This window comes from Anolis sagrei, chromosome 2 (genome assembly GCF_037176765.1).
Source record: "Anolis sagrei isolate rAnoSag1 chromosome 2, rAnoSag1.mat, whole genome shotgun sequence".
Lineage (NCBI taxonomy): Eukaryota > Metazoa > Chordata > Lepidosauria > Squamata > Dactyloidae > Anolis > Anolis sagrei.
In genome coordinates, this window is record NC_090022.1 from 234,131,326 (window position 1) to 234,143,840 (window position 12,515).

At 39.3% G+C, this 12,515-nt stretch overlaps 1 protein-coding gene across 2 annotated transcripts in view; it reads right to left on the minus strand.

Annotated features, from left to right (window-relative positions):
* Positions 1-3,526: 3,526 nt before the first annotated feature.
* Positions 3,527-12,515, minus strand: part of SHC3 (SHC adaptor protein 3) — a 50,135-nt gene continuing 41,146 nt past the window's right edge. For both annotated transcript variants that reach the window (XM_060762039.2, XM_060762038.2), the window contains 3 exons: positions 8,676-8,870; positions 7,168-7,463; positions 3,527-4,480 (listed from right to left, as the gene is read on the minus strand). In XM_060762039.2, coding sequence (XP_060618022.2) covers positions 4,352-4,480; positions 7,168-7,463; positions 8,676-8,870 — 620 coding nt within the window. In that variant the 3' untranslated portion in view covers positions 3,527-4,351. The remainder of the gene's footprint in view (positions 4,481-7,167; positions 7,464-8,675; positions 8,871-12,515) is intronic.

A 12,515-nucleotide genomic window follows, 5' to 3' on the forward strand; every position in this document is an offset into this window, starting at 1 on the left:
TCTCACCTTACTTTAGCACAACCAGCAGCTCTTCCGTTTCTTAACAGCCACTCATCCACTTGAATGCAATTGGGATATTGCTATCAGACATCCCTTGCATTGCATGATGTGTCTTGAATCATAAGCAATGCTTTATCTCACATTACAAAAGTCTGTCAGACTTTTTCTGTAATAAGTTGAAAATAGGTCAGTGTTTATCCTTTATGAAGAGCCTTTGCAAGTTGAGCCTCTAGCAAAGACTGTCTGTTAGGCTTCTCCAATAGAGATTGCTTTCAACCTGATGTATGCACATTTGACATGTGGGTGCAAGGCTTTTCGTTTTTTGCTGCCTGAAGCTGAAAAACTAATATAGATGTAGCAGAAAATAATGTGTGAATATGGCAATGTCTTTCCCCCTATTCAAGAGCATGCTCACTACTCTTGAATAACTGCTAAGGAAGTCATGATGCACCCATCTTGTTTCTTTTTCAGTCTTCAAGTGCAGGCCCTTATAATAACTCATGGAGCCCCCGGTGACACAATGGGTTAAATCCTTGTGCCGGCTGAACTGCTGACCTAAAGTTTGGTGGTTTGAATCTGCATGATGGGGTGAGCCCCCATCTGTCAGCTCAGCTTCCCATGTGGGGACATGAGAGAAGCCTCCCACGGTATGGTAACACATCTGAGCATGCCCTGGGGAACATCTTTGCAGGCGGCTAATTCTCTCACATCAGAAGCATTTGGCAGTTTCTCAAGTTGCTCCTGTCACACACAAAAAATCATATCATATTGTTATTCTGGATTATATTGTCTGAAACCGGATTTTGCTGTACTCTCAGCTCCATTTGGGTGTTGCCACTGTCATACCTTGACACATTTGTGCTGCAATAATCTCATTTGCATTTTTTTCATCAGCACTATAGTCATTATCACACTCCATTTGCCATGATTTGTTCTTCATGGTTGCTTTGCATGTAATATGGCCATAGTAACACTATTAGGGCTCAATATTATGTTATTCCCATCACTGCCCAAAATTATAATCACAAGAGGTGGAACAAAAAAGAAAAATACACCACACCACTCCTTATCATTTTCGATCTCTTTCTCCTGAGAAAAACAAAAGTGATTATCAGGCTTGTCAATTGTTTCAGGTTGCCTTGTTCAAAACTGATTCACTCAAGCTCATTATGCCATAATACAGCGATTACAGCTCTACATCACTACAGTGCGCCCATTACTGTATGTTAACGCATGTTGTGAACCGGTCCGAATCCCTCTTTGAAGGTGAGAGGGTCGGTATATAAAACCTCGAAATAAATAAATAAATAAATAAATACTGTCCAGATTTCACATTTGTGAGAGGTGACACTGGAAGAGAAATGAACCAGGCCATTCCCTGCCATTTTGATATCTTTCTCTTCTGAAAAACAAAACTGATTATCATTCTAGTTAGTTGTTTCAGATTCTCCTATACGGATAACACCCCATTTGTACTAATTAAGCCATCATAATTAGGACATGATATCACAGTGCTTTTGCACTCTTATCCATGGTGAATGGAGAAATCTTTGGAAAATATCACCATGCAGTTAAAGTATCTGAAGAGTGAATTCTAATGGCATAACAGCCAGGATCGCAGTGCTATTGTATGATAACAGCAAACAATTTATAGAAAAAAATAGAAAAAAATATTTAAAAGAGCTATTCTTTTGGGAAGTCTTGCCCTGCCAAACTATGCACCAGAAGTATTCTGTTTCCTGCTAAAGATTTCCTTAGTAATATCCAAGATAAATTGCATATTGACTTGCTGAAGCAAATGAAGGTCTCTCTTGATCAGCATTGTGTTTCCACAATGGCCAGTCCAATGTATCAATGCATCCACAAGCTGGACAGAGAGCTAAACACTATCCTTATTTTGTACTTTCCCTTCATGTGTGTGTGTGTGTGTGTCAACATATGTAAAGATAAAAAAGTGAGGCAGAAGGGAGGGGGAACATCACAGCAAAAGAAAAAAAAGGGGAAAGGTATCGAGGTAAGTATGGGAGCAAACTCGACTTCTAATCTTTCCGACATCTGTTACCATAGTCCTTTTCTTCTCCTATCTGTATCTCTTCTGCTTTCCCTCCTCTGGAGAACAATTTTAGTTTCAGACATCCGTTCCTTCTGTCCAATTTATTTTTTCTTATTTCATATATTGTAGTAGTGGTATCCAATCTGTTGGGGGTTTTTTTCCTGAGAGGTCCTCGCATAGTAGTTGAGATAATTTGTCAATATTCATTACATCCATTATTTTTAAGATCCATTGATCTACTGTTGGTTATTCTTTCGTTCTCCATTTTGGGCATGTATTATTCTGGCTGCTGTTGTAAGATATGTGATTATTTTCTCTTTTTCATATTTATTTCAAAATCTATAAATTCCTAATACGAAGTTTACAGGTCTGAATTGGAATTTAATGTCCAGAGTTTTTTGAATTTTCCCTTGTATTTCTCTGCTTTTTTTTTTTTTTTTTTTTTTTTTTTTTTGCAGACTTACAGGTACATTAGATATGGAAGAAGGTTCCAGTCTGTTCTTCGCATTTCCAGCATTTATCATTTAGGTTTGAATAGAATATCAATCGTTTTTGTGGTGTCAGATACCATTTTCATTCAGATATATTGAACATCTGTACATGGATGTTCTGTTACATTTATAGCTGTTCGCTAACCAGTTCTGTGCTGGATTACTAAACATGTGTTTTCTGTCATCATAACTTTTGGAGGCAAATTTCATAATTTGATTGTGCATAATGTAAAAAAGTACATGTACTATGCAATATGTATCTACACAAAAGTAAATAAGTTAAGACTCAGAACTGTAACAAAAAAGAAAGGTCTTTTTCATGCCAGCAAACATGTGATTAATTTTGCCATCCCATCCTGACTGTGGTTCACTTTCACTAATGGGGGTGGAATCAGCCAGAACATTTCTATACTCTACAGATATAGTATTATAATTCCACTTTAACTACCATAGTAACATCCTATAGGATCCTGGAGCTTATATAGTTTTGTGAGTCATTAAAGCAGTCTAGAGGAGAATTCAAAGTAGCCTTTCTTATATTGCAAATTACAGGATTCCTTAGAATATTGTTATGACGTGAAATAGAATAATAGTAATATAACTGTGGAGTACTTGAACCCCCAAGAGGTATCTCCGTACATGTGCAGATACTGATGTGTGTTGCCAATGAATTTGTCTAGTTGTGTAACCCCATACACACATTGCAATGCCCATCTAAGCCCTGGTAAACTTCTGGAAACATTTTTGATGAGGAGATAGAGATAGATATAGATAGATAGAGAGATAGAGATATATATCAGTGACAAAGAGATACCTAGTTGTTAAATGAGATTTGGTGCTTGTGATTACACCAAGTACTGTACGTGCTTACATGCTTAAAAATCACACACACGTATGTATATCCCACCCTACCATTGGTGGTTATAGATAATGATAATAATATCCCCCATTGCAAAAAGTCCATTACATATAGGAGAATTTTAATACTGAACACGGTTTTAATAAATCAAATTTTTATCATAAGGTATATTAGAAAAATCAAAGCATGTACCTCATACACAGAGAGATCACATCAAGTCAAAGCAAGTTACAAACAATTTGGAGTAGCATTATATAAGAATTTAAATGGGACATTTGAAAGTGGGGGAAAGTCACAATTTACTCAAGAGACAATTAATCATGTTTTCAAAAGTAGCTTCAGGCTAAAAATTTCCTGTTGGAATACTACTAGCTCTTATATTTGTTCCCTATCCCCACATCTTCTTTTTAATAATTGCATTTTATCTGTTTTCTCTCTATTGTTGTGCTTATTATATCTAAAACTACTCTTAACATTTTCAGTGTGGATTTTCTCCAGAACTTTGATATTTATATTTTCTTCTTCTCAATCCCACAAAACTGGCATCTTCTCCTCAGTTAAAAATGCATGGAACAGGACATATTTTGCTCCATGTCTTCAGCAGGTTGGCTTCAAAAATATAAATATCTACTGTATTTATAAAGAATGTGCGTGTGTGTACACAGTCAGCATTCATAGTGAGGAATGAGAACACTTTAACTGAAGTAATGTAAAGAAACCCCTCCCACCTGATATTTTTACCAGGTTGTCTATCCTTAGAGCATCAGAAAAAATTACTTCTTTTGGTGTCACAAACAATGGGATTTCTTTAATCTATAGGAAGTGTTAACAGGCTGAATTTTTCCCTCTTTGGACATAGACTTGCAGTTCCTTTTGGATTGTGGCTCATGAGAGACAAGAGTTGGACATTTTAGGGTGGGTAGGTTATGCAAGAGTGTAGAGAAGCGGTCACTGTTTTTTCTCTGCTGGTTGATGGAGACAGAGTTCACTCCCAGAAGAGACAATTGGCAAGTTCTTCTCAAGGTGGTAGTTGATGAGATGGCTAATGCTGTCAAATATACGATCCTTCGTACGAACCTGGGAAGAATGACATCCAAGTAGAATGGTCATACATATTCACTAGATGGGGCAATTTGGGCCTTAAAACTACAGGGCAAACTAGGCACAATATAGCAACAAGTTGCTTATCTATTTTAATGGCCTCATATAGCCTATAAAGTATGGACAGCTTGGCTGAGCGCCAAATAAATAAATAAATAAACTTTATATACTGGCCCATCTCCCCAAGGGATTCAGGGCAATGAACAACAATGTCAGCAAACATTCAATGTCATACAAAATAAACATACATAAACAAATAACCATCCCACCTCAAACCCTCACAGATCCATATTGAAACCAAAAATAAGACTCAATATAACATGTAATATTTACAATTCCATAGTAATCCATAAAGAAAACAAAGGAATCAGACCAACGAAATATGTTTTAAATTATAAATTATAAAATTAACTATAAAATTAACTACCGCCAGCAGCCAGGGTGAGCAGTCCATATAACATACTAAGCCTCTTCGTCTTTATATGTCTGAGTGCATAAGAAAGTTTTTAGTTGTTTTTTACAGGAGGTTAAAGAGGGAGCTGTTTTAATCTTTTTTGGGAGGGAGGTGGGGGTGATCACAGAGAAGACCCCCCTCTCTCATTCCCACCAACCATGCTTGTGATGGGGGTGGGACCGAGAGCAGGACCTCCTCTGCTGATCAGAGTGCCCAAGCACGTTTGTATGTGGAGGTGGGTTTGCTAAATAGCCTGGGCCTGAACCCTTTAGGGCTTTAAAGGTAATAACCATCACTTTATATTTAGCCTGGAAGAAGATCGGCAGCCAGTGGAGCCTCTGCAACATGGGGGTGGTACTCTCCATGTTAATAATCTGGCTGCTGGTTCTCCCCAGTTAGTAATCTGGCTGCTGATCTCTGAACCAGTTGCAGCTTCCATACTATCTTCAAAGGCAGCCCCACATAGAGAGCGTTGCAGTAGTCCAATTGAGATGCGACTAAGGCAAATGGAGAAAGATTGAGAGACTTGTTATCACTTTAAAACCCCACAGATTAGTAGGAATAACCAGACACTCTAATTTGGGGGTAAGGCACTGTAGCCTTTCAAATATCATTGTAGTGCAACTCCCATAGCTCCAGTCTCAATAGCTAATAGTGAGAGATCATGGGAACTGTAGGTTGACAATGATCCAACTACAGCTGCTCATGCTAGTCTAGCGCACCCTTATTTAGGGTACTATAGTTACTATATTGAATAAGCACTATAGAAATAAAATTGTAATATATTTCACTGATAGAATATCTTCAATAGAAGCATTTTTAAAACACAATACTTGGGGTACTAAGAAAAACACAAAGCAGTCAAACTTACTGGTATTTATGAATAAACGACCACATATATGAATAATGACGTTGAACTTCAGTGTAAGTGCAAAAGTGGACTCTGAGAACACAATTTCAGAGCCAAAAGAAATTGAAAGGCATAACACTCACTGAGCTTGTCTCAAATACCAATAATGTCAGGCTTAAACAACAGCCTTTTTGGAAATCATTATGAATATAACGTTTGACTGTCCTCTAGTGTTAACCGTGTGAATTGCATTAATTGTTTCTTTTCATTGTTTATCTCTACCAGAAGCTCTGCAGTGTATGTGTGCATGCAGGCTTGTGTATGTGCCTTGAGGTTGCCTGTCAATATTTCATAGGGTTTTCTTAGACAAGAAATAGTCAGCAGATAAATCTGGGATTCTTAAAAGGCCTGCTTCATCTTCTTAAACTTTCCTTTGTACTGTATCAGCTCTTCTATTTGTCATCTTGAGATTATGAAACACAATTTAGCAATCAATCTGTTTTTCCTGAACTGACTGTGCCAGTGGTAGCTTACAGATCCCAGGTTAGTGATGAATCCACTCCAGGTTTGCATCCAGACTTGAGAGGAGCTATCCAAAGGGCTTAACCTTATCCTAAAATATGTTCAGCACCTTGGAAAGCTCTTTAATTAGAGAGATGATTCCCTGCCCACCAAAAAGCCAATTGCCAGCTGCCACTGGGATTTTGCCACAAAGCCCACAAATATATTCCTCTCTCTCTCTCTCTGTTATGAGAGGAATTAATTTTACTGCAGACTTTCTGGGAACTGCTGACACTTCACAAAGGCTGGGAGGATGAAGTGGAGAAGAGGGGAGTCACTGCTGACTGTACTGGCTAAGTTGGTGTAAGTTTTTCGGGCTGTATGGCCATGTTCCAGAAGCATTCTCTCCTGACATTTCACCTGCATCTATGGCAGGCATCCTCACAGGTTGTGAGGATGCCTGTCATAGATGCAGGCAAAATGTTAGGAGAGAATGCTTCTGGAACATGAAACATCAGGAGATAATGCTTCTGGAACATGGCTATACTGTTTGAAAAACAACAGCCCAGTGATTCCAGCCCTGACAACCTTCGACAATACATTGTACTGGCTAAGTCTGATGGGAGATTCAGTCCACAATATTTGAAGGGTCCCACCTCCCCTGACCATGGCTTATGTCATTATATATGTGTTTGCCTTTAAGGCATTAAAAAATCAATTCCCAGTTTTACAAAGATTACACTGAATATACTCTCACAAACGCAAGTCAAATTGTGGACTAGAATGATGAGAGGTGCTTTGTTTGCTGGGTTAACAGAATTAGAAGTAAAAGAGCTCCTCCCTATTTTAAATACTTACAGTTCCTTCAGGGTCCACCAAGAGGAGATGCTTGGCCTGTCCATTATGTAGCCCAGTCAGCACATAAGAACCTGGGTTGGAAGTACTTTTCCGAACCAAGAAATCTCCACATTTCTTTAAGAGCTGTTCTGCTTCTTTTCTGGTCATTTCTCCTTGATACCAGGGTTCTGTGCTCAGTTCTTCTGCTACTGCTACACCAGCTGCTCTGGACAGAAGAGGACTGGTACATTCAACTGAGGTAGCCTTGTTCAAAATGGGCCCAGGTGTTTGGTTCTTCAGAGCATCTTCAAATGGGCCTAGTAGAAAGGGAAAATAACGCATACCAATTAGTGACACATGAAGTAATTCACTACCCAGACTCTTCAGTTACAGTATGATTGAAGCACAACACCTTCAGTTGCCTACTACTGAAATCAACTGGAGTACAACTTGTTCAACTTCAGATCATTCTATTTTCAGTAAACTTCAAAAATATAAATATCCACCATCTTTTCTGGGCATTAAAATGTCTAAAGGCAAATCCATACTGGATGGTAAATCCAGAGCATAAAATGATCCAGACTGGACCTGAAAGTGGCCACATACATCTGGCCAAACCCACTAAAACATCATTAGCACCACATGGACCAGCCATACCAAGGGCCCTCCCACACAGCCCTATATCCCAGAAAATCAAGACAGAAAATCCCACATTATTTGAGTGTGGACTCAAATCCAGTTCAAAGCAGATACTGTGGTATTTTCTGCCTTGATATTCTGGGATATAGGGCTCTGTGGAAGGCCCTCAAGACTGCATTGGCCCTGCTCGACTGTCACCTCATCTTCTGTCTTACCATTCCTCATGGCCATATGCAGAGCTATGTGTGACATCCTTGCCATTCCAGGCAATCTATTCTGACATGAGCAGAGGTGACCGGAAAGGAGTAAATCAATCTCCCACCAATGAGTTAAAAAAAGGGTGATGGTGGCAAATCAGTCTGGATAATGGACCAGTCCAAATTGTGTCCAATCCAGCTGTTCACACTGCTTTGAATCCATGCAATGCTCCAGTGTTTCCAATAAGCTGCAGATAATCTCCCAGCTTTACAAGAAGCAGGGCAGAGCTAGTTTAACCTAGGAAAACCCATGATATTCACCAATAGCAGCAAGCTTTTGGCCATGCTGACAACTGATTAAAGGACCTATCGATAGACAAGGACAATGGAATGGAATGGATATATGGACTCTGATATATGGACTCTGACATGAGATAGTTTTTATAGTTTTTATAGTTTTTATAGTTTTTATAGTTTTTATGATTTTAATAGGTATTGATGTTTCATTTTAATTGTTGAACTGCTATATTTTGTATTGTTTGTTGTGTGATTTGGGCATCTAATTGTGCCTCCTTTGTAAGCCGCCCTGAGTCCCCCCCCGGGGTGAGAAGGGCGGGGTATAAGTAGATGAAATAAATAATAAATAAATAAGAGAGATCCCAATTCAAAGTGATTTTTTAAAAAGGAACTTACTCATGTCAAAAAGATCTTTTGCTGGGCTGCTGTCTTTGGTACTTTCTGTTGTTCCGCTAAGCAGATGTTCAGCTTCTGCCTGAAGAGCCTGCAGAGTTTCCATATTTATATGTTTTGTGTTCACATATGTTGGCATCTCTCCTGGTGAGGTCATATTCGATTTTCCTTCTGGCATGCTACACATATCTAAAGACCCTGTGAAAAGCAACAGAACTCTTTTGTACCAATGAATAGCATAGTTATTCCAAAGATAGGATTTCTGGCACTTTGATCTCATATTGCCATCATTTGTTTATTCATTTTTATGGAGAATCCCAAAATAGACCAATGTCAGTGAATCCACTTCACTCCAATGCTTTTGTGCTGTCCTCACTCCCCAAGACATGGTTTGTGGAAGTTCTAAAATTTTCCATAGGGCCATTTGGTGTCCTGTTAGTCCCAATAGTAGGCTTGGGGAAATTGAATAAAAATGCTTTCATTAATGTGCTGATTTGATTTTTGTTTCTTGTAATAGAGATGTTTTGAACTTTTAAATATTATATAGATAGGATTGTAACCATATTATAAAAATAACCTTTCAAATCTTTGTATCTGTATTTGTTTTAGTTTTTGAAGATTTGCTTTTGGAATAAATAAATAAAGGAGGAGGAAATTCTGAAATTAGTGGTATTGTACCAATATGCACATTCACTTTAGGTTAGTATTTTGATAAAAGATCTCTAACAAATACAAGGTGTTGTAAATTATATTTCAGATGAAGGAACTAGCAAGATCACTTCTGTCTATTCCATGCCCTCCCAAAATCCTATGAAATTCATGGGGTCACCATAATTTGACAGGCCAAACACAATTCATTAAGGAACTGTGATTAACCTATATACTCATGTATAAATCTAGACATTTAAGCCAAGAAATTAACCCAAAAATACCCCAGGTTGACTGATCCATTGGTCATTTTGAGTACTGTACCGTAATACTTATCAAAAAAGGAATCACCTCCTTCTCTGCGTAGTGGTGAAAGACAAGTTCGTCCTTTTCAGGACAACCTAAAAGAAGCACTGACTCTCCTCTCCTCCTTCCACATTGGGGCTCCTTCTGGCCTTACTGAATATCTGAACAGAGAAACTAAGGCTGCAACTGGGAACCTTTGACTTATCCATAGGTCATATCAAAATCCATAATTTTAGCTTCCAAAGCTGTCCTTGACTTATACACGAGGTCAATGCCTCTTGCCCTATGCCAGAACAGGTTGTGCAATAGGGATTATTATTGTAATTAATTCAAGGGGTAATGAAGGGGCAATTCATGAAAGTGATCACTACTGTACTTAACAGTATATTACAGTAATTAATCTACCACTACACCTCCCTGATGATACTGACCGTGTCTGGTTTGAGAAGCTAAGCATGGTTAGGCCTAATTAGTACTTGGATAAGAAAGCACTAAGGAGTTTTCAGAGGTCTACAGGTTGGGTGAGTTTTCTTAAAGCTTTTTACCTGACAGAGAGCATTTCCTGGCACAGCTCTCCAATTCTGGGTTACTATTATCATGCAGCAACCAGCAGGGAATAAATTGCAGTGGTCGACTGCAGTTGACGTAAGCATGAAGGCCATTGGTGAGGATGATATTGTGCACCTTCAAGTCAATTCTGACCTGTGATAAAATTTATTCAGATAGGAGTTTGCCTTTGCCTTGCTCTGGGGCTGAGAGTGTTATGACTTGCTTAAGATCACCCAGCAGGTTTTCAATGACAAGCAGGGATTTGATCCCTGGTTTTTAGAGTCATGGTCTAACATTAAAATCATTCTATCATGCTGATTCACATTTTTAAAAAGCCATTTCCAGCATATGATGTCCCTAAGACAAATACAATATATCAGTCCCCAAGTTACCAAGGGTATTAACCCTTCCCTATGCTATCCAAAGCTTGTGTATGTGTGATTGTGTGTGTGTGTGTGTGTGTGTGTGTATGGCTGAAGTTACATTTTAAAAAGTACCTGTTCCAACTTACATACAGATTCAACTTAAGAACAAATCTACATAACCAATCTTGTTCATAACTTGGGGACTGCTGTATATCATAAAGGCTCTGAACACCATAGCCGGGGTAGAATTGCTATAAACATTCTACTTCGGTCATATAATGAATCACATGAAGTGCAGCTCAGGTCACCAGAATATGTTTAGTTTAGAGAAGAGAAGATTGAAAGGTGACATGGAGCAATGCATTCAAGTGACAGTAAAAGCAATTCCTGCTAAAGGCTAACATGAACACAAAATGTCACTAGCCTGACATCTATACTTATGACAGTTGCCCCAAGTGACAACAACTAGCTAGTTTATTGGAAATAAAAGTTTTTCCTGATCCAGAAAGCTTCCCATTGGAATAGTGGTTATTCATGTCACAACTTGGAAAAATGGTTATTCACGTCACAACTCTCTGATATAAATGCAATCATGTCACGAAGATCTTATCAGTTAGGTCTTTCTTTGATCCAAGACAGTCAGGAACAGTTTTTGCTTTGGTTTTTTTCCTCGCTCTCATTCACTCTGTGAAATTGGAGTCTCCTTGTAAAATGTCTCCTTTAATGGTTGAGGCTTAATTCCAGTTACCAAACAAAAACTAATGATGGGAGTAAAATCAGTTAATGAAACCTGGCTCATTTCACGACTCAGTATGCTGTGTGTCTTATACAATATACAAACCATGGTAAGGGAGGCTGGAGATCATGAGAGATTAATTGCCTCTTAATATATATTTTTCTCATTATGTCACATGTAGGGTAGGAGCCTCAGTGGTGCAATGGGTTAAACCCTTGTGCTAGCAAGACTGCTGTCTGAAAGTTTGGGGGTTTGAATCCTAGGAGCAGGGTGAGCTCCTGTCTCTCAGCTTCAGCTTCTCATGTGGGGACATGAGAGAAGCCTCCCACAGGATGGTAAAACATCCGGGCATCCCCTGGGCAACATCCTTACAGATGGCCAATTCTCTCACACCAGAAGTGACTTGTACAACAACAACAATAGCCAACAAAATTTTATTTATATAAATAAAGTTTAATTCTCCCTGTTCAAAGCAATTTAAAAGGCTGGGCCGGGGCTAGTGCAATTTTAGAGGGCCCGGGAAATTATGTAGAGTCTATGGCTGTACATTTCCAGGGCCTAATAGAAGAAAGTAACCTGGGTAATAGGTAGAAAAAAATGTGGCCAATTTCAACAGTATCTGGGGCTAAACTAGAACTAGTTGTTCTCAAAGGTTTGTTTAAACCACCAGGTCTTCAGGCTCCTACAAAAGGAGGGGAGGGATGGGGCCTGTCTTATTTCTCTAGGAAAGGCGTTCCAGAGGCGAGGGGCCACGACTGCGAAGGCCCTTTCTCTCATCCCCACCAACTGTGCTTGTGATGTGGTGGGAACCAAAGGAGGGCCTCCCTGGAAAATCTTTAAGTCCACGTCGGTTCATAGAGGGAGATGCGATCACAAAGATAGGCGGGGCCCAAACCGTTTAGGGCTTTATAGGTCATAACCTGCACCTTGAATTTGGCTCGGCAACTTATTGGCAGCCAATGAAGCTGTTTTAAAAGGGGCGTTGTATGTTCCCTATAGTTTGCTCCAGTAAGGAGTCTGGCCCATTGTACCAGTTGGAACTTCCGGGCCATCTTCATGGGCAGCCCCACATAGAGCTCATTACAATAGTCCAATCTAGATGTAACCAAGGGGTGGACCACGCTGGCCAAGTCAGACTTCACGAGGTATGGTCGCAGCTGGCACACGAGTTTGAGTTGTGCAAAAGCCCTCCCAGCCACCACCGACACCTGAGCATCAAGTGACAGCGTTGAGTCCAGG